Below are 27924 nucleotides of genomic sequence, written 5' to 3'. Positions count from 1 at the left end.
CCTAACATCAAAAGGCAATGAGTTCCAAAGGACATGTGCTGCCACGGTAAAAGTGTGCCTCCTTACAAACTCAGAATGGGCATTGTGTGGCCCTTGCAGAAGTTCCCATTCTGTAGATCGAATTGATCAAATAGGCGTATACAGTGGTACCTTGGGTTGCAGATGCTTCAGGTTACAGACACTTCAGGTTACAGATGCTTCAGGTTACAAACTCCGCTAACCCAGTAATAGTACCTCAGGTTAAGAACTTTGCTTCAGGATGAGAACAGAAATCGTGCGGCTGCGTGGCATCAGCGGGAGGCCCCATTAGCTAAAGTGGTACCTCAGGTTAAGAACAGTTTCAGGTTAAGAACAGACCCCAGGAATGAATTAAGTTCTTAATCTGAGGTACAGATTAAGGCGGTCCCTTAAGTAAACTTGCCCCGAGCTCTTAAGGGTTTTCTGTACCAATAGTAAGACCTTGAACTCACTGTGTTTCAAACTAAAATGATATTTATTACACTGCCTTGAAATTCCCAGCAAATAGTCATCTAGGCAAAACCACAGATGATCCCAGATCGGAGAGCCCTCGGAGAAGGCTGTCTCGGGAGTTTTCGTGCTTGCAGTTGTGCATAAACAAACACAGTTTCCCACAATGCTCTTCCGCCCTGCAGAATCTCACCCGGCCTTGGGAAGGAAGGAGTGTGTGTGTCTGTTTGCCTGCCTGCCTGCCTGCCTGCCTGCCTGGGCCAACCCCCTGATGATGAGCTCCCAGCACTGGCTGCAAGCTGGCATTAAGAGTTACAGCACATTAAAAAGATGGATAAGTGGAAGTTTAATATTTTATTCCCACAATCTGTTCACGTAATAGCTTTCTTGGCGTTGCAGGACATTTGTCAGCCGAGGTGAATCCAGGCTGCAAGACGTGCAACTTCATTACGGCCGGCTTGCTTGTGTGTTTGGGGGTGCGGAACGAGGAGGCTCTCGAGGAGAGGCTTAGCGGCACCCACACGTGTCTTTGGAGGGGCTTCCCAAGGATTTGCATGTTGCCCTGCAGGGGAGCACGCTCCACCAAGCATCTGCGGGCGCAGAAGCACAGGCATGCACAGGGAAGCTTCACGCACGGGCGCACAGATGCAGAATCAGCCAGAGCCGCGCAGTTGGAAACGAGACAGGATCTTCCTCTGCTGCAGTCGCGCATGCACCCAGACATTCAGTTACTTATGTTTCCTCACAGTCCTGAGCAATAATAAGAATGGAAAACGAGCACGTTGGATCAGGCCAGCTAGTCCAGGATCCTCGTCTCACTGTGGCCAGCCAGAAGCTTGTGGAAAACCCATAGACAGGACCCGAGTGTGTGGGCACCAACTCCACCAGCTCCCTTCAGCCTCTCCCCAATAAAATATTTGAGGAGGCCTCCCCCCAGTTGATAGGCATTGCCATTTCACCCATTGTCCCAGGGCAGGTTACAACAATTAAAATGCAATATTTAAGAGCAATTGTGAACACTATGGGTCCTAAAAATATGCCCAAGTAGGCAAATGCATATTTTTGCAGCCAGCCTTCATTTATTTATTTTATTGGGGGGGGGCAACCAGATGCCCAGAAACTTGGGCTTGGGAAGAGTTGGGTTCAAGTCCCATTTTAGCTTTAAGGATTCCGAGTAGCCCTACACCAGTCTTCGTTTCTGTGGCCAGTCCACCTCATAAAGCTGTTTTGAGGGGGAAAATTGGTGTGAGAGGGGAATAAACTTTCAGCAGCCCTAGGTATCTCCATTGCTAGGATCGGGGGCAGGGCTTATCTGACACCCACACACCCAATATTTTATTAAAGTTGGCACCCATGCCTGAATGAAACAGCATTCTCCCCCGTGGCTTTTAATTGCATTTAGTTGATTGGCAGTTTAATGCTTACACACGATTTGGCTGTGGAGTTTTCTCCGAGACACTTTTGGTTCTCGTTCATTGTGCGAGGAGGAAAAGGAAAGGAAACTGCAGGAAAGCGATGGTGCAGTTTCATTCCAGTGACAAGCAAGAGGGTTTGCTTCTGAAAGCTCACAGCAGGCTTCCCCAGCCTGGTGCCCTCCAGACATTTTGGACTACAATGCCCCAACAGCTGCTCTGGAGAGTTGTAGTTCATTGTGCCTGGTTGTGAGAGGCTTCAGAAAGTTATCTCACACGAACCTGGGCAACCTCCTGACTAGGGGTTTCAGTGACACTCGCATTTGTTTTGAAATGAAAATGGATTCTTGGGTTTTTAACCAGAAATCAAACAGGGATGTGCATATCTTTAATCAGACGACAGCTTTAAAGGAGGACATGTAGGAGACAATGATTGTTGGTGATGAATTAAGCAAGCAATAAAGAATGAAAAGCGTTCCGGCATAGATGGAGACATCTCTGGATCCAAAGTCAACAACTGGGGGGAATGGGAAGAGGAGAGGGGAGATATGAGTAACTGTGAGAAGGTGCCACTTTCAAATCTCTTATTATCTGTCCCTTTGGGCCCAATTTGAAGGAAAGCAACACATTTCAAATAGGTAAATGGACAAGTAAATCGCACAGTAGCAGAGCACCATCCCAGGCACCCCCCATTCAGGAGTGAAACTCGACTGCTTTGCAACCTGGTCTCCTAGTCTGCAGGGCGGGGGGGGGGGCAGGATGCCCGCCCCCACCTCAGTCCCCCGCCAGGAAGTGCTTGATTGACAAGCAGTAGGTGACCCTGCAGAAAGATTAAATTCTAAAACCCGTCTGGCATCTGTCCCGAAACCTATCGCAGGAGCCTGGAAAGCCGACGGCAGCTGCTGAACCTCTGGGCGAGTCCCCAGTGGTTTCAGAAAGGCACACAAACCTACCCTTTCTCTCTTCTTTGGCACAATACCCTACCATAGGGTAGAAAAGGCAGTTTCCTTCTATTATCAGACGAGCCTGCTGGATCAGTCCAATTGAATTGTAGAGTTGGAAAGGACGCCCCAGGGTCATCTAGTCCAACCCCTTGCAATGCAGGAATCTCAACTAAAGCATCCATGACTGATGGCCAGCCAGCCAGCATCCTTGTTCTCACAGTGGCCAACCAGGTAGAGAACTCTTCCGCATTATTTTCTCTAAACATGGAAGCAGAGCCCAGAGCCATTGTGGCTAGTAGCCATTGAGAGCTCTCTCCTCCATAAATTTGTCTAATCCCTGCCTCCTGCGGGAGTGAGTTCCATAGTTCTTGCAGAAGACGGACTTTCGTTGTCCTGAACCTCCCAGTGGTTTGGTGTGCCAGAAGGCTGGGAAGGGGCAATAGCTGAGTGATACAGCACCTGCCTTGCCTTGCCTTGCCTTGCCTTGCCTTGCCTTGCCTTGCCTTGCCTTGCCTTGCCTTGCCTTGCCTTGCCTTGCCTTGCCTTGCCTTGCCTTGCCTTGCCTTGCCTTGCCTTGCCTTGCCTTGCCTTGCCTTGCCTGCAGAAGATCCCAGGTTGAAACCTTAATGGCATCACCACAGGGGAGATGAAAAGGATTCCCTGTCTGAAACCTCAGTAGAGTCACTTCCAGTCTGTATAGACAAAACCGAGATCAATGGTCTTGACTCAGCATAAGCCCACTGACTATGCCCCTATGGGCTGGGTAGCCACAAGCCACAAGCCACAAATCCAGTCCAGAGTTTCATTGAAGCTTGTCTCCACCCACTTTTAGAATCATATCCTGATGAGCATCATAGTGGAGAAGGGATCCATGCTTAGCCCATTCCCTAAACACTCCACTCCAGGCTTTGCAACTTGCTGCAGGAAGAGGTGGTAGAATTAAGGTAGTGTCATGTAGCTTTCCCCAACCCTCCAGAGGGTGCTGAACTACAACTCTCATCATGCCTGGCCATTGGGGAAGGCTAGAATAGCAGCTGTATGTAAAGATAAAGGTAAAGGGACCCCTGACCATTAGGTCCAGTCGCAGACGACTCTGGGGCTGCGGCGCTCATCTCGCTCTATAGGCCGAGGGAGCTGGTGTACAGCTTCTGAGTCATGTGGCCAGCATGACTAAGCCGCTTCTGGCGAACCAGAGCAGCTCATGGAAACGCCATTTACCTTCCCGCCGGAGCGGTACCTATTTATCTACTTGCACTTTTGTGCTTTTGAACTGCTAGGTGGGCAGGAGCAGGGACCGAGCAATGGGAGGTGACCCCGTCGCAGGGATTCGAACCGCCGGCTTTCTGATCTGCAAGCCCTAGGCTCTGTGGTTTAAGCCACAGCACCACCCGTGTCCCGCAGATGGATGTACTGGTAGCCAAAAGGGAACTCTGGCATTTGTATGTAATATGGTTGACAGAGAGGTGGGAGAATGAGGAGCTTTTACCATTCAAAAGCTCTCTCCTTATGCTCAGGACGTGTGACTTCAAATACGACTCTGCGAAGTTCTAATGAGAGAAGCAGCCCCTGAGATTCTGTGGCAGAAAGGGAACCTAGAAACTTGACAAATGGAAGGTCTCCCTCCAACCTCTGTTGCGTGCTGGAAAACGATGGCATGGCGTGCCTCCGCGAATAATCAGTGTGAGAGTTATTAATTTGGTGTGCTGTGTTTCCATCTTCGTGGGAAGAGAGGGGAGGCCCTCTCTGGGCATCTTTTGCTGCCATGGCCCCTCCAGCTGTCTGTCAGCAACAGGTGGGACCCACTCAGTGCCAGCCTTTCCTGGAAAGGATCCTACAAACCTCCTTGCCCAGGAGAGGAGAATCCCCGACTCCTGTGCAGGCCCCTGTTCGCACTCATCGCTCTTTCCTAAATAAGTCCCCCATTGTCTTTCCCTTTGGTGGGATCAAAGAAACGCAGCAGCCTCGGCCCCGTTCCAGAGCGAAACCCAAAGCGATCCCTCTATTCTCTTTGCTTCCAGCTGCTGCCCCAGGAGATAGAGCCATTGGCAGCAGGACAGGAAGCCTTGCCTGAATGCAACAGCTGTCAGAGCAAAACGAGGAGGGGGTGGAATCCGAGGTAGCCGCTTTTCATGCCCCTGCCCGCTGTTTTAATGGGGGGGAGGACAAAAGAGGTTTATACGCCACCAAAGGGGGAGGAGAAGTGTGATGGATTCTCTTTAAACCGCTCCCCACCCTCTGCCTGCTTCCTATGTCATGGCAGGGCTTTAATCCTCTCCAGATTGTTTTCCTCCTAATGGGGTTTTCAGATGCAGCAACAGACTCCCACCCCCAGTGCAGATTTGCAGCAAGACTGGGCCCCTTGGAGGCAATGGGTGTCCCCAGGATTTCTGAGGCTGGCACAACCGTTTTGCAAGGGCCTGTCCAAGCCATTTCGGTGCCAGAGATAGGGAGCCCCAACAGCAGACATGCACACCCATTCATTGGCATGGGGGCCCAAATCACCAGGAAGCGAATGATCCTGCAGAGTGGGCTAAAGGGCTGAATGGTCAGACAACAGTCTTGGGTAGCTTCTTAGATTTAGACATCACCAGCAGGAGAGAGCACTCAGGTCTTTTATGCAGGCTTCCCAAAGGCATCTGGTTGGAGAGCAAGATGCTGGACTCGAACATAAGAAGAGTCTTTCTGGGTCAGGCGAGTAGCCCAGCTAGTCCAGGATGTTGGGCTTTGGCCAGTTATATTCTGCAGTGGTGCCGGCATGTGGTGTGCATTTTCTGCCACTGTGCAATGTGCGAAATGAACCACACAGGACAGACGGTGCAGCCGAGACGCCTGAGTGAGGGAATTTGGAATGATCCCTGTGGAAAGGATAAGTTATTCATCAGCAGCAGAGGTCAACTTTGGGCCAGCAGAGCTGGGTGGAAAGATGACACTGATGTGGGATTGGGGGTGGGAGTGGTGGGGGAGTCAAAAGCTTGTATGCCACTGTGTTCTCTTCATAGCTGACCCACTGAAATTAATGAACCTTAGTTAGATACAACCAGGGCTTTCTTTCGGCCAGAAATCGACGAAGCTCAGTTCTGGCACCTCTGAAGTGGAGGCATTCATGGTGAGTTCCGGCAACTTTTCAATTTCACCCATCAACTTCAGTGGGTCTTCTCTGAGTAGAACTAGCATTGGATGTAACCCCGAATCTTTTGTCTTTTGGTGGGCCTGGCTGAGAAAAAGCCAGTTAGGAAGAGCTGAGGTCCCAGGTAATTTTGGAGCAAGCAAACAGAGGTCACAATCCAATGGGGTTGCAGGTGAGCATGCTCTTAATTCTAGAGTTAGATGTAATCTGGCCTTCAAGAAGAGGCAATGTTGTGTAGTGTAGCATTCAAAGTGTTGGACTATGACAGAAGTGAACCACAGGCTGTCTTCCTTGCCTCTGGATTTTTGCATGGCTGAAATGGATCCTGCTGCAGAAAGTTAAGAGTCACGGCCATAGCTCTGCCCACTTTTGGCCTTGCCTCCACACACTGTTGCCTCTCTCCTCACCTGCCGCTAGAAGGCATGCAGGCCTCAGGCTGGAAGAAGAAAAAGGCTCCCCATCACTGTTTGGCAGGGGATAAATCATTGCAATTTCATGTGTTTTCCCAACCCTGTTACAACCTGGCATCTCATTGAGGTTTCTGAACATCTCCGTGCAGTCAGAGAATGTGAAATGTTCCTAGTATGACTGGCTTGGGAGAGGGAAGGTTGGGATACAGGCTGAGGATCTTCTGAGCTTCAAAGGGAATCCCAACGGTTTGGGATGACACTGTTTGTAGAGGATCTCCCTGTCCTTAGGGGATCTCACAGGAAAAGCAACCCTGGCTTGGAGCTTGTTTCTTGGACAGAAAGGGAGGGAGGAAGGCCTCGTCCACAAAGGATGTTTGTAGAGGGCAAAGGGGCTGCAAGGAATCTCAAAATGCTCTTGAAAGTTGCCTCCCCACCAAGAATCTGGGGCACAGAGCTGGTCTCTAGCGCCACCAAGTGGCGGTGTCATGAACGTTCCTTTTCATTGTCCCTTCCATAAGATGGTCGTCCCTTTCTCTCTCAAAAAAACAAAACAAAACCCTTCCCTTCCCTTCTTTTCTACTTCTGGTTCCCCTTTTGCTCTTCCTCCTACTCTGATTGGTATTTCCCCCACAAAACTGGGTTTCCTGGGCTTGTAGTCAACCCGGTTCCGCTTGGAGAAAACCCATTGAAATGAACTACTCTAAGGTAGTCAAGGGCCCTACTCTGAGTAGGACTAGCCCTGCATTGAACCCACGGTCTCCCAAAGTCATTGAACAGTGAGCTGTGCGAGGTTGCCAAATTTCTAACCAGCCTCTGCTCCTCTGCCCCTAAGCGGACCCCTACCTGAGTGCAACACCACCCAGCCATTTAGCAGGCAAGGCTTTCTCTGCGATAGGAAAGGAATAGGAAATATCCCTGTGTGTCAAGCCTTTTGTTTTAAGCCCAGTAAAAGAGAAAAAACAACTTGGGGGCAAAGGATAAATTTTGGGGGGTGGGGAGCAGGGAAGCTTTGAGAGAAGCAGAGAGGCTGGATGCAAATGCTGGAAACTATAATCTCTCTCTCCCCGGCCTGCCCCCAACCACAATTCACCTTGCAGGCGGCATTGGGGAAGGAGAGATCTGTGGAAGTGTCATGGCAACGGGGTGTCACAGGGGCAGGCACACAAGTGCCGGGGGATTGTGTGAAAACAAACGGCATCTTGCTATTTTGCTACTGAATTGTTAATAATGGGAAGTGTGGCATGGCGGCGGGGGGTGATGGGTGAGCTTGGAGTCTGAGCCCAGAGTTGCAGTCTCCTCTGGAATTGAGAGACAGGCAGAGAAAGAGAGGGAAGATCTCCCCTCTCCCAGCTGTTTTGCTCACCCCACAGGTCGCAAGTGAAAAACCTAGGGAGCTGCCTTATACCATTCACGCCATTGGTGCATCTAGTACTGTCTACTCTGACTGGCAGAAGCTCTTCAGGGTTTCAGGCCTGGATCTTTGCCCCAGCCCTACCTGAAGATGCAAGGGATCGAACCTGGAACCTCCTGCATGCAAGGCAGACTGCTGTGCCACTAAGCTATGGTCCTTGTTCACGTTGTGCAGGTCTGCCCTGGTGGGAGATGGGCTCCTTTGCTCGGTCCCTGGCAGCACCCTCCTTACAACTGCAATGCAGAGCTTGCTCGGTCCTTTGGAGTGCTCTGTTTGGGGAGATGCACCCCCTCCCCACAAATGCTCCCTGTCGAGGGCTCTTGCTCTTGGGAGTGCAGGACTGAATTTGCTACGCCCAACTCACATGGTGCAGTAGAGAGGAGAGAGGACTTCTGAGCAGATTGCAGACTGCACCAACGAGCAATCACAGCCCCATGTGGTGGAATCTGGAGGGCAAGGTTTCTAGACTGGAACATGTAGTGAAAACAACTTGATGTTTTTTGGGGGGAGATGAGAAAATATACTGGTGGGGTTGACAGATGCAGGTGAGCCTGGGGTTTGTGGTGAGGGGGCGAGGGGGCTTTTCAGCTGTAGGATTCTGGCAAGCATCTTAAATTTGGATGCACCAAACAAGATACAATGGTCCCCCTCTCTCTGTCCTTCCTTCGTTCTTTCTTTCCTTCTTTCTCTCTCTTTCCATCCAGCATTTGCTTGGGCTAATATGCAGCAACAATAATGCCTTTGGCTCAAAGCCAGGCGTCTAACCCCAACCTCACCCCCGCCCTGTTCTGAGTTCTTGCGTGACCTTGGCTGGTCTACCTTCTCGCACTCATTTTTCCATTTCGTGGAGGAAGAAAAAAAATACTTCCTCTATTGTGAAGAGAGAGAAGATGGGATGCGAATTGGTGCTTCGGTGTGAAATGGATGACGGGGTGTGCCATGGAGGTTTGTAAGTTTCCGAGCAGTGGGAGAGGGTTGCTGGTAGGAAACCATTCCCTTCCCTCGGGGAGAACTCAGGGTCAACACAGTGAAACTGGCAGGGCATAAATTTGTGAGAAGCCCTTGCTTCTCATGAGGTGTCATTAACTTAGGGAGTTTGCTCTCCCCCACCCCAGTCCGGATGCAAAGGTGACCAGTGTCTTGGCACCAGTGGTTTTGGCCAGTCAACTCCATGGAGGGATGTAGGACTCGGCAGCAAAAAAAAATGAAGCCTCCATATACACACGCAGTCTACCCCTGAGTGCCGGATTTTACAAAATCAGTAAATAAAACATCGATAACTCAAACAGGTTGAGGGGCTTTCTCTCTGGGTGCAGATATGGGGTTAACTTGGTGCAGATTATCATTATTTAAATAAATGCAACACATCCCTGCTGAATACAGCAGGTGCCCTGATGGAACTTCCTTTCAGTGCTGGTTTAATGGATTGCATCGCATTAATATTTTCCAAATTTTTAGGACGAGCTAGGAGAGGACGTAATACCACATCCTACCACTTGGGTGTCTGGCTCACACAATCTCTCTTCCCCAATTTTCAAAGAGGAATAATGGCATGGTTTGGACATTTGTGTGGCAAAGCCACATCTAATGAAATGTTACCTTTCTGTGAAAGAATGGGGGGTCTCTTTGGGGGGAAGAGTGGTGGGAGAGGGTGCCTCTCTTTTCAGGTGTGCCTGCTGTTTATCCCTGGAAAGCTCACACACAGGGGTCTTATTCCAGGCAAGCTCAAGAGACCAGAGCTGATTCCCAAGTGGGTTGCCCATTGAGCTGAAGCAAATAGTCACAGATAGGAGTCCCCCCACCAAACTGGACAACATGTCGGAATTTGCTGTTTTGCAAATAGCTGCTCTTCTTTGAAAGATTTTTTAAAATAATAATAAAAATAAAAATACCAATAACCTTACTGTTTTATTCTCATTGTAAACTGCTTTGAGGTTTTCTTCAACCCAGCGGTATATAAATTATAAATGCATAAACTGCCTGCAAAATTGCAAACTCGAAGCAAGAATCATTCAAAGTTGCATTGCACATAGGATGCTGCGTTTTTAAGGCTCGGCGGCTTCTATCCACCTGCTTTGATTTTTCATAGGATCTTAATATCTCCAAGCGAGAAACTTTATCAGACATGTACCAAACAGCAACAGAAGCCCGATGATCACCCACTGTCAAATATTCTGCGAATATTCGGCAGATGTGCTTCAAGTGCTCAGGATAGGGGTCTAAAAAATGTGGGGTGGAACTCTGAAGGGAAATTTGAGGAGCACGGTGTCTTCAGCTCTGGTCCCCAACACCTAAAGATATTTCCCTGGGGTGGGGTGGGTGCATGCAGTTGGCATTTCAGAGCTCCTGGCTCTGACAGGAACATGGAATCGGGATGTTCCGATGCGCTGGGCTGATGCATGATGCTAACTTGCTTGCGCTGACAGAAGCGGACTTTGAGGCTTAATCCGACGCACGGAGGCTGAGCAGAGGGCCTCCATAGGTAGCCACCCCCCCTTCCCGACTTTTCCCTCCCTTTTCCCTTCTCCTCATCTCCCCACCCCCCACCCTCCCCAATATATATTTTTTTTGACTTTGGTTTCTTTAAATTCTTAAAGCATGGTGTGGCCGTTCCTCACAGACTGACGCTTGTTCCCCCTTCCATCTGTCTTTTCCTACCCAGAATTCCCCTACACCCCGTCTCCACCGGGCACATCTGTGGCGCAGTCGACCATCCCCACCGCTGTGATTGGGGGCGTGGTGGGCGGAGTCTCCCTGGTCGTGGTGCTGGCCGTGGTGGTGTTTGTCGTGCTCCGCCACCGGCGCCACACCTTCAAGGGCGACTACAGCACCAAGAAGCACGTCTACGGCAACGGCTACAGCAAAGCCGGCATCCCACAGCATCACCCACCCATGGCGCAGAACCTCCAGTACCCCGACGACTCGGACGACGAGAAGAAGGCCGGCCCGCTGGGGGGCCACAGCTACGAGGACGAGGAGGAGGATGGCGCCGGAGGGGACCGCAAGCTGGGCGGGCCCCCCCCCAGCAAATACGAAGACGACTCCAAGCGGCCTTACTTCACAGTGGACGAGGGTGAGGCCCGCTCGGAGGCCTATGACGAGAGGACACTCGGTTTCCAGTACGACCCCGAGCAGCTGGACATAGCCGATAACATGGTCTCTCAGAACGACGGGTCTTTTATTTCCAAAAAGGAGTGGTATGTTTAGCTCGCTCCGGCCAACCCCCCTTCTCTTGCCTCCTCGCACTCGCCACGCGCTGCCTCCGAGCCCCAGGGCCACGCCAGATGTCACGCACAGCCCCTGCGTGCCCTCCTCACGCACGAGCCCATGCGCACACACACACAACACACATCGACCTGGGCAGGGCGCGTAGTGTGACAGAGACTCTCTGTTTTTTTGTTTTCTTTTCCTTGAATGAACTGCTGCTGGTTCAGAGGCAACCAGGACAAGGCGAGGCAGGAGGGGGCTGGTTGTTTGTTTTATCCATTTTTGCTTTCGTTGTTGGGGGGGGGAGAGGGAGGGGTTTGGGAGAGGGGGGAACATTTCTCCTTCCCTGCCCCCCCACTCCCTTAAGTCCTCCACCAGATCTTTGTTTCCTAAAGTGTTGTTTCTGTGGCTTTGGTGTTAAGATTCCTTTCCTTTTAATGACTACTGCCCATCCTTGTATAGTATACTGAACCCTCCCCCCCCCGAAAAAACCCTTCTGTTTGTAGTCTTAAGGTGTCTCTTTGTCAATATTTGGATTTCACCTCCCGATGCCCCCCTCCCCCCCCCAACACACACAAAAAACACTGGAACTTGTATGTTGTCTTAACGCTGTACGGGGGACGGGGGCCTAAATCACACACCAATGAATTTTTTGGACTGGGAGGGGGGGCCACAAAGACAGAAAGCACAAAAAGCTCAGATGGTCTGGAGCAAAGGCATCTCCACCCTCAGCTGGGCTTGTATATCTGTATCTGTATATTCGTTTGAGCTCCTGTTGCCGTTTCCCACAAAGCACTTGTGGTGGGGAAGCGAAATCCACCAGCCTTGTGTGTGTGTGTTTTTTTAGGAAACATAACGAATGACTTGATCATCAAAAGAACAACCGTGAAAGTACAACAGGAAACTGCATGATATCCAGGAGGGCAAGTGTAGCAATTTTCCTCCTGTGTTCTCGCTTTGCTTTTTAACGATTATTGTTATTTTCAGTTGGAGGGGTGGAGCGTCCGAGGGCCGTAGCTCAATGGCAGAGCACTGCTTTGCATGCAGAAGGTCCCGAGTTCAGATCCCGATAACACCTCCCAAATAGGGCTGGGAAAGACCCTTGCCTGAAATCCCAGAGAGCTGCTGCCAATCAGTGCGGACAGTACTAAGCTAGATGGACAAACTGTGGTCTGGCTCAGTATAAGGCAAACTTCCTATCTCCCTAAGTTTCCCACGATGGGCATGTCTCATGAGGCTTTTGGTACGTGTTCAGAAAACTATGTGTGCTATGTGTGTTATCAAAATTTGCCCCCCCCCGCCCCCACACATAGATAAACAAGGAAGGGGTACCACAGAGTCAAACTGGGCCCAGCACAGAGGTTGCCAATGGGCCATTTGGTTCCCGAGGCTCTCTCTGCTAACTCCTGCCAACCTCTTGCTCCTGGTTGGCTGTGCAGAGCGATTCCCTTCCCATGTGCTCAGTGTTACTTGAAGGCTGCAGGGGACAGGCCACAGCTCGGTGCTCAAAGGTGAGCTTGCATGCAGGAGGTCCCAGCTTCAGTCCCCAATGGCATCTCCAGGTAGGGCTGGAAGAGAACCCTGCCTGAAATTCCAGAGACCCCCTGCGAGTCAGTGGAGACAGTACTGAGGAAGATGGACTCCACAGGGGATGCGGTTGGCGCTGTGGTCTAAACCACTGAGCCTCTTGGTCTTGCCAGTCAGAAGGTCGGCGGTTCGAATCCCTGCAATGAGTGAGCTCCCGTTGCTCTGCCCCAGCTCCTGCCAACCTAGCAGTTTGAAAGCACGCCAGTGCAAGTAGATAAAAAGGTACCGCTGTGGCAGAAAAAGAAACAGCGTTTCCGTGCGCTTTGGCTTCTGCCATGGTGTCCTGTTGCGCCAGAAGCAGTTTAGTCATGTTGGCCAGATGACCCGGAAAGCTGCCTGTGGACAAACGCTGGCTCCCTCAGCCTGAAAGCGAGATGAGCGCCACAACCCCATAGTTGCCTTTGACTGGACTTAACCGTCCAGGGGTCCTTTACCTTTTTTACCTTAGAGGGACTCCATATAAGGCAGCTTCCTGGCTTAGACAAAGGGCAATGTCCCGCATTCCCAAGTGTTGCTCTATGAAGGAGGAAGATATCTCCAAGGGCTGGATCAGGCAAGTTGTTGCCTCCTCCACAGGATCAGTCTTTGCTTGACCATGCATTCACACCCATCATTGCTTGCAGGGAATGGAAGTGGGCGTGTTGATAGCGTTTCTTTAAATATTGAGGACTTGGCAGGCAGCAGCCATTGCCACGAGGAGGAGGTTAACATTTTCAGTGGCTGCTCATTGTGTGCATAGCTTTCAGTCCCATGGCTCATTGATCGCTGGAGGCTTTTCTCAGACTGAGCACAGGGGACTTCTGCCATTTGACATCTTTCAGGGTAGGACAAAAGACCCCCTCCTTCTGTTGCATCTCTTGAGGGAAGGCAGAAGCAGGATGTGTATACCGCAGGGAAAATGGATTCCAAAATTTTCTGCATCCGGGAGGCCGAAATTCCGCAACCTGAATAAACGACACATTTGTTTGCATTGATATGACTAGATGTGCATCATTTTCTCCTATGTTGAGAGTTGAGTTTTCAAATAATCTGGATGGTGGGAGGGGGCGTCATTTGCTTTTTTCAATAAAGGGGTGAGGAACAGAGGAAAAACACAGAGGTGTTTTTACAGGCAGTAATGAGATCTGGAAACTTGAGCCCCTCTCAGATGTCCCATATCCATGGATACTGGATATGCATAGATCAGAGGTGGATCTTGTGCTTAGGCACCCCAACCTGTGCACATTCAGTGTCTGCAGTGTTTTCTTTTAGTGAAATCTGATACATCCAAGATCCCAAATGTCCCTCCAGATGGCTTCAAGACCATGGCCATGTGGAACGCACAGAGAGATCTGTACGTAAGCTGTTGGCTCCTTGTAAGAGTAAACGAGAAAGGTTTCGAACAAACAAAAAGCAAGTCCTGATCTAAATATTGCATCTGTGTCTTCAATAGCCACAGGGCACAGAGCAGTTTGTCAGAGGCTGTAGCAAAAACAGAGGCAGCATCTGCTGCATTCCTCTTGGAGGGATCTACTCTGCAGGCTTCAGCAGTCATCCGCTCTCCCCAGAGAGCCCTGGAAACTGTAGAGCATGTTCAACACAGTCAAAACTACAGTGCCCAGGATTCTTTGGGAGGAAGTTATGCTGGCTAAGCTGCGCTATATATATAAAGCAATACCATACCACTTTAAACAGCCATGGCCTACCCCGAACAAAGAATCATAGGATTTGAAGTTCATTAAGAATCCTGGGACTTCTCCTCGCAGAACTACAATTCCCGGAGTTCTGGAAGAGGGATCGGTTGTTAAACCCCTCTGAGAAGTGCAACTGTGGAGGAAATAGAGGTCTCTTAACAATGCTCAGCACCCTTAAATTATCTCCCACAGTGGTATGATAATGCTTTAAATGCATAATGCAGATGGGACTTTATATATGCTGTTTTGATCCTGGACACACCTGATCTATAGACATATGATGGCCAATATCACAGACAAACCTATCCTCCATTTGAAAAGCCTCTCTCCAATTGCCCATGTAATGAGTCAATTTGGAGTCCAACGCCCAAGACAGATTTCCTGTATGTACATCTATGCACTTGTTCTTCTTAATCTGCCATGGAATGGGAAGGCAAAGCAACCACCAGCCTTCGTACCGTGCCTGCTGAAGCGAGCAGGGCTCCAGGTTTGCAGCAGATACCGCTTCCATATAGACGTACGACAGCACCCAATTGGAGCTTCCAGGCCACGCTTGCAGGCGAAAAAGGCGGGCATGTTAATTTGGCATGCAGGAGAATGTGCGGGTGCCGCATCGCTGTTTGCGCAGCATCGATAATCTGTGTAGGAAATTCAGCATGTATTAAGCGGCCCTGAATTGGATGCAAGACCCCCGCGGGACCCTAATTAGCAAGGCTAAATGATTCACAGTTAATCCATAGCGTGAAATAAGATGCCTGTAAAGGCAAAAAAACAGAACAAAAAATTATGGATCAAGGCTTTTGTCAGTGCCAGGCCTCTGATAACACTAGGAGTATCCGTTGCTGCAGCTGTAGGTATCAGGAGATTCATGTTGCCATTGTCCCTGGCCAGTGGCTATGCTTTCTGGAGATGACAGGGGGTCACCCAGTGACCTTTGGGGACTCATAGTTGGGAACAACTGCAGTATAGACCCATAGATGGATAGAAGCATCAGGTGGTTTTGTCGAGATACGGGATTTCTGCTTTTCTCCACCAACACCCCACCAAGAACCAGGAACCACCAGTAATCCTAGGAAAGTTTGTGTCTCTTGAAATGCAAGCAGCTATTGAGCATGGGCTTGGTTTTCCTCACTTTCCTTGAATTTTATTTTAGGCAAAGGTTTATTAGCACCTCAGAAAGGTGGAAAGTCCATCTGAGAAGTATTCAGAAATCTTCTGAAACTGCTTCAGGCTACTTTTATCATTTCTGAGCATGTGTTGCTTGAACAGGACACAGACTGCAAACTTACTCAAATTTCTTTTCTTTTCCCCCAAAATTTGGTGGCAATGTAAATTAAAAAATTAAAATAAGTGGGAGGATGGGTTGATTCGAAAGCTAACCTGGTTAATGCATAAGGGGATGCTCTGTTAACTCTTGATTCACATCCATTACACCAAGTCCTGAAGAGCGCAGCTCATAGAGGCCTTGCCAGGAATCACCAAGACTAGAACCAGTATTATTTTTCTTGAAAAAGAGGTGCCAGAACTCACCACGAATGTCTCATTTGTTCTCTTATAATGGCAATGGCACCCATCTGAGAGGTGCCAGAACTAAGTTCCAGTTAAAAAAAATTCTTACTAGAACCGTAGGCAGTTTTGGGTTCCACTGCTTTCTCTGGTGAGCCACCTGAGGCAGAAAGAGGAAGGAAGGAAGGAAGGAAGGAAGGAAGGAAGGAAAAGGCTGAGTTAGGGCTTGAGCATAAAAGGGGAAAAAAATAACTTTAACATGACAACCATCCTGTTTTCTCTCCCAGAAGCCCCTTTAGAGTGAGGGCAAGAAGGATTGCCCACAATCTGGCTTCTGGTCGATGCCCATGGTGATATAGCATAGTTCTGAAGCCAGTTCAGAATGAGGACAATGCTTCCTTTCTTCACTATTCACTCTTAACCAACTTATGAGAGTAAAACAGTGTTGCATCCACTGCAAAGTAAGTGGCAGCAATGAAAGGAAAAGGACTTGGGGAAATGTAAAACAAAAAACCAAACCATGTTCAGCTATAGTTTTCTTCTTCTAGGTACCAGCATATCTTCACCCCCACACCTAGTGTATTGGCTGCGCATGGCCCAACATTTGGGCCACATTCTGTCCTTGTTAATAAGGATCTCCAAGCACATTCTGAGCCCCCCAATTTTCCCATTTATTGCCTCCACCTCTCTTCTCAGTCCACTTTGCTGGCTGTTTGGAGACCAGCTTGTACTGAAACTTCTGGCGTGATGGAGAGGTCCCGCAGGCCCGATAGAGAAGCCCCTTAAGCTGCAGACTCGGAGTTTCTCGCTCAGGTTGTACTTCTTAGAGTGCTACATCTTGTATCAGGCTCTCCAGCCACTGAGCCAGACTGTAGGTGTTGAGGTGGCCATTTTGTATGCTATTGAGGTGCATAACAACTTTGGCACAAGCTGCGTTACAGAAGGAAGACGCACTAGTTGCTGTTTGGTCCAGAGACTTGGAGATGACACAGTAAAGTGGTTGCGCGGAATCCTTTGACCCTCCAGATGTCGCTGAACTAAAACTCCTATCAGTGACTATCCATTGGCCATGCTTGCTGGGGCTGATGGTAGTTGTGGTTCAGCAACATCTGGAAAGCACCAAGTTGGGAGAGACTGCTAGAGCGCCAACATCCTGTTCCCAACACCAAGCAGCCAGCTGCTGCCTGAAATTGCACAGCCATGGCACAAAAGCAGCAGCCCCTATCCTGTTGTCTGCAACATCTGGTTTTCAGGGGTAGACTGCCCCTGACCTGGAGGTTCCATTTAACTTTTATGGCTAATAGTCTGTTGTTAGAACCACTCCCCATATTTTCTCAATCCCTTGCCCATTTTGATTAATGTGAGGTTGATCCCAAAGATGTGCAGTGGGGTGGTAGGAGAACAATGCTTCTGGGCACAAACTTATCTCTGTCACCCCCATTCCTGGACACCCAGCAAAAAAGGTGGGGGGAAGAAATCTGTGTTATCGGCCAAATTAAATCTGTTTGAAATAGAACATGGCAGGTGTTTTTCTGATGGGATTTATGTCTGGGATTACCCATCTCAATTTACCGTAGCAATTTGATTTCCCTTATTTAATTATGGGACCGATTTTCTTTCCTCGACTCCCTTTGAATCATTTTTATTCAGCCCATTTAAGAGAGAGAGAGAGAAAGGGAAGGTTTCCTGTAAGGGGGGGGAGGCACAAATGTTGGGGTGATCTTGATTGCAAAGCAAGATGCATACTGGGGAAGAAGACGCCATTTAGATTTTTAAGGGGGTGGTGATGCCGGAAAGCCGTTCATTATTTGGGTAGAATCGCCAGGAGATTTGGCCAAAGGGGTTTTTTCAAATCCTTAAAACGAAGGCAAATGATTGATTGAGACAAAATATTGGATGCCAGAACATGTGAATGGGCAGTTGAGGTATGCTTAGGCTCCCTGAGAATTCTGTCAGGGAAATACCAGTAGTTGGGAATCTACAGCCACATTCATATCATACATTCGAAACACTACAAAACAGCCATGGCTGACCCCACCCAAATTCTGGGAGCTGTAGTTTGTTAAGGGTGTGGAGAGTTGTTGCGAGACTCCTATTCCCCTTCCAGAGCTACAGTCCCAGAGTGGTTTAACAATCAATCCCTCTTTGTGGGGAATTCGGGGAACTGCAGCAGGTATCAGAATCCCCTAACAACTCACAGAGCCCACAATAAACTACGGCTTCCGGGCGCCATGACTGTTTAAGGTGGAATCCTAGAGCTTTGGTTTGACAGTGGCCTAAATCCAAGTTGACTACAACTATAATGGCCAGCTTGGCCCCACAACCGTGGGAGGCCAGGGCTGTGGGTGCCATGCAGTGTGCATGACCCTGGCACCGAAATTTGTGGGTGCTGGGTTCCTTCATGGGGAATTTTATGGGTGCTTGGGCACCCAGGGTCCCAGAGAGTTGGCACCTATGGTGGCCACACTCAGAGTGGCCAGCCTTTTGGGTTGTGGGGTGAGCCACTCTATCCAAATACAAAACCTTTCCAGCTCAGGTGATCCCTGAGATCAGTGTCTTTACCTGAAGTGGAGAACAGGCGAACATATCACTGGTTGACCTTACAAAGACAAAGGGCTAGGATCCTGGTATTTATTCAAATTTGGGCTAGCCAATCCTGACGCCTCATAACACTTGCCAGTCACAGGGAACCATGCTGCACAGCCTGATCCCAATGTAGTTCCATAAACCAGGCCCCGGTTTAAACCCTGGTCGTCCGTGTCACTACTGGAACCCAAGGGCGTTCCTGACTCTGGAACGATTAACCAAAAGTACAAGGGTGTGAATTTTTTGTGTTAACGTGGTGCTAAATGGGGAGGGTGGGGGTATTCTGTTTTGCTAGAACATTCCGTGGGTCCTTCTTCTCTTGAAAGCGAATGTATATGTAATGGCTCTCTAGGGTAAGATACTCAAACCAGTGTAAATAGATAACCATGGGGATTAATTGCACACCAGATGAAAACTTGGATGATTATTTTATTTTCCATTAAAAAAGAAAAAAAAATCTCCAAAGTGTTTTCATCCACTTGTGACTGTATCCACACCCTTTTCCTCCCCTCTCCTCCCATCCCACCTGCTGCTGTAATGATCATTGTGACATAAGATAAATAAATAAAAACAGCATTCGGGGGGGGGGGAAATCTACTTTTTTGGTAATCTGTGTTGTAAGTGCTTTTGTAAAAAGAGAGAGAGAGAGAAAAGAATATTATGAATAATGTAATGGACTGAAATTGCTTTTATGATTATTTTTTGTTTCTTTTATTTTATTTCTTTTTATTTTGTTTCCCCATGCTTTGTAATAATAACTTTTGTCGACGTTCTTTTTTTGTTTGGGCTGAACTGGGGGATTTTTTCATTTTGGGGGAAGCAATAATGGCTTTGCCCTCTTTTACTTGTATAAAATTTTTAAAAAAGAGAGAACTAGTGGTTCAACTGTGGAAAGAAATGTACTTTTTTATAAATAAAGAATTTTAAAACAAGGAAGCTGGAGCGCCTGGATCTGTTTCTTTTTTGGAAGCTTGCAGCGGGTCTGGTTCTTTGCCTCCTCTGGACCACCAGCAAATATATGTTGGATGGAGGGGGAACTGGCAGCAACATCAGCTACTCTCAGGCTCCCTGCGGATTCTGCTAACCTGCTGTCGGTCTGCTTGTAGTACCTGAATTATGATGCATAGAAGCCATTTTGGAAGGAAGCTGCTTGGCAGGCAGACACTTCCTTCCCTTCCCTTCCCTTCCCATCTCCTTGTCCTCTAATTCTCCCTTTTCTTCAGGGGGGAAGTGCAATGGGTTCCTCCTAAGCCATGGGTAGGCAAACTAAGGTCCGGGGGCTGGATCCAGCCCAATTGCCTTCTAAATCCGGCCCACGGACAGTCCGGGAATCAGCATATTTTTACATGAGTAGAATGTGTCCTTTTATTTAAAATGCATCTCTGGGTTATTTGTGGGGCATAGGAATTCGTTCATTTATTTTTTTCAAAAACACAGTCTGGCCCCCCCACAAGGTCTGAGGGACAGTGGACCGGCCCCCTGCTGAAACAGTTTGCTGACCCCTGTCCTAAGCCTCTTCTTCCTCTTACAGCATTTCTCCATAGCTAAGTGGCAGAGCATCACCTTTCCTTGCAGAGGGTCCCAGGTTCAGTCTCTGGCATCTCCTGGTAGGTCTGGGAGAGATCCCTGCCTGAAACCTGGAGAGCCACTGCCCATCAGTGTAGACAATAGAATTGGATGGACCAGTGGTGTGATTCGGTAGAAAGCAGCTTCCTTTATCTTAAGGGCTATAGCTCAGGGTTAGAGCATCTGCTTTGCAGACAGAAACTCCTAGGCTCAGTCCCCTAGGCTGGGATTGTCCCACTTCAGATAACCCTGAAGAGCTGGTCAGTGTAAATGATACTGAGCTAGGAGCACCAGTAGTGTGACTCAGGAGTAAGGCAGCTTCCTAGGTTCCCAAGCCCGTTCTCCACATGCCCTCCCCATCACCTTGAAAGAAGCCTACCTCCAACCAACCCCTTCTGTGTCTGCATAGCACTAGCATAGACATTGACTGCCTATGAGCCTCTTGACCCTTTCCTCCCTTCTCCACTGGGGCATGGCCTGCTCCTATGCGCAAATATACACACAAAAAGAGAGAGCATTTCAGTGCCCTGCTAGATCAGACCAAAGGGATGTCCAATCCGGAATCCTTTTCTCACAGAAGCAAACCAGATGCCTATGAGAAGCTCGCAGGTAGAGTCTAAATGCAACAATGCTCTCCACCAGGTGTGATTCCATTCAACTGGTATTCAGAGTCATGCCGTCTCTGAAAGTGGAAGCAAAGTATACCTATCATGACTAGAAGCTGTTCATGCTACTGGGTTTGTCTAAGCCCAAGTGGGGCAATAAGTCTGGTTTCACAGCTCAGCCAATCCACCAGTTGTCAGTTTCCGTGCATGGATGTAGCCATACTGTTGTTGAGGCTATAGGCAGCCCTATACCATTTGGGTGCTTCCCAATTGACCTGTGACTGCCTGCCTCATCTCTAACCATGGGGGCCCCTCTCCACACAGTTGCTTGTGTGAATAACCATCTGGGGGGGGGGCTAAGCTTTTCTTTTTAAAATGCCACCTGACATGCCCTAGCAGTTCACGGGCCACAGTCTCTGTCCCCTCTCTGCTTGTCCCTGGTCTGGGATGTGCAAACTGCCCTTCAGAACTCTTGGTAACTTATTAATGTTGGAGGCCAGGGGGGTGGGATTGCCTTCACTGAAGTTCATCAGATGTTTTCCTTACCTGAATAGGACTATCCAGATTTCATGATTAGGTAAAGCTCAGTGGCATCTTAGGAGTTTACAGAAATTCTGCCACTCAAGGAATGTCATCCGTCATACAATTTCCCACCTTCATTTGAAATGGCAGAGTTACTTCACTTTTAAGGCAGGGAATTCTGATCGCCATCTTGAAATTTCATTTTCAGTAACCTGGGGTGGAGAACCTGTGGCCCTCCAGTTGGTGTTGGACTCCCAACTCCCATTAGCCACCATGGCCAATAGTCAGAGCTGATGGGAGTTGTAGTCCAAGAATATCTGGAAAACGGCTAGCTCATCACCCCTTGTGGTAACTGCTCTGTGTTCATCAGATTCCCATGTGTCTGGCTTCTGAGCTCTCTGCCCAAGGAACCCCTGGGAAATGTGGTTCTGAGATCTGGAGGAGCATCTTTTTCCTTTCCACTGGAGCTGGCTCGGAAAGGGCCAAAGAATGAGAAATCACCCCACAATGATCTTCAACCAGGATGTGGCTGTCACTTTGGATCACAGGGATGTGTCACTAGGTCCCTGGCTGGCAGAAGAAGCCATGATGTGTCCTTCCGAGTGCCAGCTGGGAACCTGTCATTTCAGGTTGCCTTTGGGGGAAAGGGAAATAGATAGACATTGGCAGCGGTGGAGGGGACTGTCTGGATAGATGGATTTGGCTTCAAGGCTCCTTGTAGGATCTGCTCTAGAAGGGGAAGGTTTATGGTACTTCCTTTGGTCTGGTCTGGCAGCCATCTTGCTCTTCCATTGCCCTTCCTTATCAGAGCAGCATTTGGCCTAAGCCCAAGGAGCTTCGGCTTCCAATACCATCTGTCAGGCTCAGAGCTCCAGCGGAGACTACCTTGCCGCTTAGCGGATCAGTGCTGTGTATGTGTTTGAGATGCCCTTGGGTTTAGGTTTATTTGGTTTTCCCCCCTCACAGCAAATTTCAGGACAAATTTGAAGACGTGTCAGCAGAATTTCACTAGAAGCCAAAGAAAAGTGTTACTAAAATGAGTGGAATTCTAACAGTGGCACTGCACATCCATTGCTGTCTATGGGAATGAACCCACAGAGAACATTAATGTGTATGTTTAGCTGAGCTGCATTGTGGACATCACCTTTTTGCCTTTCCTTGACACTTGGGGGCCATGTTGAGAGCTGAGCACTGGTGGTTATGTTCTACCTCCACTGTCTGAGGGAGAATGCTTCTGGTCTAGCAGACTGTTTTTATGTCCTTGTGAAATGCATTGCTCAAATCGCCTAAGAGTTGCTGCCAACATTCAGGCTGTTCCTTGGTTAGATCAGCAAAGGAATCTGAAGGGAACCCAAAGAGTTTTGATAACACGCTCTTTCTTTTCTTTTTTATAACAATATTTTATTCTTTTTTTCCATATAGAAATAATTTGTTGCTCAACAGTTATATTCCAATTCAACAATTCCAATTTAACTTCCCACTCACCCAGCATCGATGTTTATAACCCAAAATACCGACAATTGAGGTTTAAGGTTCTGTCTTATCTAATTCCATCCTAACATGTTTCTTAATATATTCTCCTGTTTTCTTACACTTCAAACCCTGCTGTGGTCTTCACATACAGGGAAACAGCTTTTTAAATAGTCTAGAAAGGGTTTCCAGGATTCTCAATGCTCAGAAATGGAAGGAGGAGAGAACACCTCAAGGGATTAATGATAAGACACCCTTTCTTGATGCCCTCAGAGAGAAAGCATTACCACATACCAGGGATCGTGACTTCCAGATGTTATTGGACTTCGATTACTACCAGCCCAAATCAGCAGAGCCATTGGTCACAAATGATGGGAGTTGTAGTCATTATGTTGATTAATCCTGTCATGGATTACTAGTCCAGCTGTCCTATGGGCATCACAATCCTCAACCGTCCTGGAGACCCTGTTGGGAGTCGAGGGCTGGTGAAGAAACAGTCTTTGCATTGGCCAAAGTTGGTATGAGATGAGTGGAGAAGCTGTGGCCCTCCAGATGTGGTCAAACTCCAGCTGTCCTCAGCCCAAACCAACATGGCCAAAGGTGAGGGGTGAGGGAAGCAATAGTCCAACAGACCATTTCCCTGGAACTACTGTTTCTCATGGCTTTTTTCGAAAGGAATTTCGAGGTTCTTGCTCTGGAAAAGCACCTGAAGAATTTAGAGGAAAGTGAGTCTTGATAGGACGAATGAAAGATCTTGAGGCTTGGAGGCGGTAGGGGAAGAGGCCCCACAAATCCCTAGTATGTATAAATCTAGATTCCTAACAGCTGGTTCAACACAGCTAGCCAAGCGCAGAAAAGAGAACAAAGGCACACAGATTGGGCACTGAACTGGAAACGGGAAGAAGGGAGGGAGAGCCTGGCTGCAACGTAGCAAATGGCACTGTAGCAACAACCCAGAGGGAATTTCTGCCTTTCTTTTCCCAGGCCTGTCCCTCTCACAGCTGAGCAATGAGGGGATAAAACCATAACACAGGGCTCTCTCTTGCTCTGTTGGAGCTGCAGGGAGCCTGGAGCGGGTGCACTCCCAGTTTGGGTTTCCTTGGAACAAACGAGGAACAGGTGTGAGTCCAAAATTCCCACAGAGAGAGCAGTGCGGGGAAGGGGGAGAGTTTCTCAAATTGCCCTCGCAGCTTAGAAACAGCATTGCCAGCGCTCCTCGCAGCACAGTTCAGCTTTAGGCATAGCTACAAGGTTGTGTGCAACCACATTTCACACTGAGTAATCCCACTGCGGTGAATGAATCGTAAGTTAGTCATGCCCATTGACCTCAATGGGCCTGCTCATTGGCTGCAACAATATAAGGTTGCAGCCATCTAAACTCTATTCAGAGTAGGCCCATTGCAATGAAATTGATTTGTGGATTGAAATGAACAGAACCAAAAGTTGTATAGTGAAGGTGCCAGACTCGCCCCGGTGGGTAGGAAAATCCAGGATTTAAGGGCTACCTTAGAGAAGGTCATCTCCCAGGTAACCACCACCCCAAACTTCTGAGGAAGGTGGAACAACTAAAAGGGACCCCTCTGCTGATCACAACACCCAGGAGATTCTCAATAAAAGGAGACAGTCTCCCATATATTTGAGACCTGTCCAAGATTTTTACAATCAAGTGGTGGTATACAAATGCTATTCAGTCAGTCAGTCAGTCAGTCAGTCAATCAATCAATCAATCAATCAGGCAAGGGGTATCAGGATTGACTTAGCTTGAGAGCAGCAGACTAAGCCATGCAAGTCAGACTTCGTGGCACACACAGCTCTGTTTTCCATTTCCTCGCCATCTCTGCCCAATCCCCATCATCAGCCATCTGAGGCATCTACTCCACTCTATCCAATGTTAGGGCTGGCCCTGCATTCCCAGTCAAGCTAGTGCAGGGGGCACCAATGTAGAGCCCAAAGGGGCCACTGTGCTTGCCAGTACCTCCTATGGCACCCATGAAAGGTCTGAGCAAAATCCATCTCAGAAATCCATAGCACAATGAGATACCTTTTGCTCTTCCTGCTTAGTTCCTGTCCGCACCAGCTCAGCCTCTCGTACACTGTACATGTTCCCTGAAACATGCCCATATTCCATTGCAAGGACTGGACACCAACCCTCCTTCCCTTTCTGAACAAAGGAAAGGAACAAAAAGAAACTTCTCTTAGAATGAGAGTGGCGGTCCTGATGTAGCTGCCTTTTCACCTCCACTGGAGATGTGGAATCTAATGGGGGCCACGCCTGCCCCATATTTTGTCCCTTCTTCTGCTTTTTTAGGTATGGCAGCCATTTTATGTTATGCAGAGCAGCCATTTTGTGACTGGCACCTGCAACCCTTTTTCGAAATTCGAAATGGGCCCAGTGATCCAACATAATGGGCGACCCCTGGGCTAGAGGCTGCTTTAACGGCTGCTCAGCATTCATTATGGCCTCTTGACTGCGTCTCTCTTCCCCTGAATAATACATTGAAACAGTTGGAAAATCCGGACATTTCCTTCCCAGCAGATAGTCAAGGCTATGTCTTTAAGCCAACATTATATTGAAAGGACTCCTTTTAAAGACCAGATCACTGTCTCCACATATTTTTCTTATCCTAAAGTTAAAATACAGTGGTACCTCAGGTTACAGACGTTTCAGGTTACAGGTGCTTCAGGTTACAGACTCCGCTAACCCAGAAATAGTACCTCAGGTTAAGAACTTTGCTTCAGGATGAGAACAGAAATCATGCGGTAGCAGCGGGAGGCCCCATTAGCTAAAGTGGTACCTCAGGTTAAGAACAGTTTCAGGTTAAGAACGGACCTCCGGAACGAATTAAGTACTTAACCCGAGGTACCATTGTACTATATAGCTGTTGTGTTAAGTATGGTACGCAACCTGGGAACCTTGTGCTTGAATTCATGTTCTATTTCCTTCCATCAAGCTTTCTTCTTTCAGTTGCCACTGCCCTCAGGGGCAAGCACACAGCTTGGCCAGTAGCCAGACAGCAACTGGCAAGGAGAGACGATGTCTGAGCTGGGAGCTATGTGTCTGTTTGTGGCCTTTCTTTTCTTTCCTTTTTTTAGCAAAGGCCCTCAGATTCACCTGGGAAAAGGTGGCAGACCTACATTTTGGGTGCCCTGAAACTTGAAATGTCATGGTGGCCTCCTCACAACCAGCCACAAGGTCTGGGTAACCACTGTTATCTTCTTCCGTGGGGTTGTTTACCACAAGAATTATGTGTGTGCTACTAACTCTCAAACTTTGAAAGATACATGAAAAAATAAAATCAATCAATCAATTAATTTGAGTAGTGCAACTCAAATTGGTTTTACTGGACCCATTTTTTTTTTTAAAGCAATGGGGACCAAAGATGCTTCTGGACACGACTAAACGACTAAACAACAACCCTATGTAAAATCACATAGAAATGTTTTGGGCCCTATAGCACCATTTGGTGCTGCATGTTTATAACACATTTAAGACGCTCTTTTTTGACTAATGTAGCTGAGTCACCGAACACAGAATCTGAATCAGGCCTGGTTTACCACTGCCACTAGATGAGGACCTGGAGGCCTGAAGTGATAGAATGAGCCTGCCTTTGCCTAGCCAACCCGCTCCAGATGTAGTTGGACTCCAGGTCCCATCATCCACAGCCAACAAGGCCAGTCATCAGGAATGATCGGAGTTGTAGTCTAACAACATCTGGAGGCAACTAGGTTGGGGGACGGCCACCTTTTAGTATTAGCCAGAGCTCACATGAAGCATATGTATGAACTAAAATCAATTGAAACACACTGCATTAAATTGGGGGTGTGCTTTTGTTTTCTACTTTTTAATTACTGCAGATCATACCATTAACCCCTAAGTCATAGCATACACACACAGTCTTGTTCATCATATAAGAAGTAGTTTTAATTGGCTCCCAGTGTTCAAGGGAGAGGTACTCGTTTTAAAATCATACTAGTTTTAAAATCTTAAGGCAGAATCAAACAACAACAACAACTTATTTTTTTAAAGTGCATATGTACAGACTTTGAGAAGACAGGAGTGCCTGGCGTGCTCTGGTCCATGGGGTCACGAAGAGTCGGACACGTCTAAATGACTAAACAACAACAACAGACTTTGAACACACACACACACACACACACACACACACACACGGCTAACATTTTTATGTAGGACATAATCCCTTGTATCCCTTCTTGATTACTGAGGCTTTTGGGGAAGTCACCGCTCTTGCTGCCACCATCACTTGGGACATCACTTGGCTCATCCTCCTTCCCAAGCTCAGCACTGGCAGCACTGGCAGGGGAAACAGGGATCTTCCAGGATCAAATCAGAAGCCAGGATGGCTTTCGTAATTCTGGGACAGTCCCTGGAAAATTGTGACACTTGGAGGGTGTGTATGAGAACTGAAAGCTGTGTAACTTTCGACTGGACCCAAGTCTGCTCATCACAGGACCATATTTTCAACTGGTCTCCTACGTATAATGAAAATATTAAGGTTCTCCTTGCTTGGATAGGATGCAGGAGGAGAGTTAGAGGATGGCCTGTGGACCCCAGTCCCTGATCTTATGTGCCAGACCTCTCACACCTCCTGCCTCTTCCCCTCCCTTTAAAAACAAAACAAAAACAGCTTTGCCCACAGGGTGACTGAGCCGGAACGGGAGGTGGGGCAAAAGTCCACCTTAATTTTCCCAGGGGCATCTATCTATCATCTATCTATCTATCTATCTATCTATCTAATCTCTATCATTAAGCATATGTACATTTACATCATGGGTGCATGCCTTTAAGAGCCCAGAGATACCCTTGCCTGGATCTGTAAATCTATTCCTTTTCCATCTCACCCCAAAGATGTTTCTTGTGGTGGGTGGGCCAGTCAGTGTAGGGTTAATCATTTTCTTTGCTTCTGGTCTGTGACAGAGCTGGCTGAGTGATCTGCTCCAGCTGCCCATCTTTTCTGTTTCCATTCCCCCCTTATCTCTACGTCCCTCTCCATCTTCCCTGACTGCTGCCAGCCTGTTTATCTGGCCGTTTTGGGAAAGAAAATTGCCAACTTCACACCTGTCAGCCTGAACTGATCACCCGTCACAGAGAGACTCCAGCCGGTCCTGACCTCGCAGGCTTTGTGCTTTCTGCAGGGAAATTGCTGCGGCTCCCCGAGGAGCAGGAAACATGCGCCATTTCCCATTTATGCGGGTTGATGTGCATGACCGTTTGGACATGGCAGGACGTGGCTTCAATCAGCCTTAAGCTGGCGTTTCTGCATGTTAAAACCATTCGTCTCAGTGGTTCGCCACATGCTCCACTCATCAACTGGCCTACCATGAGCTGACCCATTTTTGCAAATTATTTTATTATTTAGCATTGCGCACTGACTAGCAACATGAATACACAATGATACAAATGGCTCCATT

The 27924-nt window shown here is 48.3% G+C and overlaps 1 protein-coding gene across 6 annotated transcripts in view; it reads left to right on the top strand.

Annotated features, from left to right (window-relative positions):
• The window catches only part of NECTIN1 (nectin cell adhesion molecule 1), a 196113-nt gene that overhangs the window by 121376 nt on the left and 46813 nt on the right, over nt 1–27924 (top strand). Inside the window, exon 7 of one of the 6 annotated variants that reach the window (XM_081843136.1) lies at nt 10435–19267. The exons of the other annotated variants lie outside the window; for them this stretch is intronic. Coding sequence (XP_081699262.1) covers nt 10435–10979 — 545 coding nt within the window. The 3' untranslated portion in view covers nt 10980–19267. Of the gene's footprint in view, nt 1–10434; nt 19268–27924 lie in introns of those variants that run through there. 6 annotated transcript variants of the gene reach the window in all.

Source organism: Podarcis erhardii, assembly GCF_964252035.2.
Source record: "Podarcis erhardii genome assembly, chromosome: 16".
NCBI lineage: Eukaryota > Metazoa > Chordata > Lepidosauria > Squamata > Lacertidae > Podarcis > Podarcis erhardii.
This window is presented reverse-complemented; position numbering and strand designations above follow the sequence as displayed.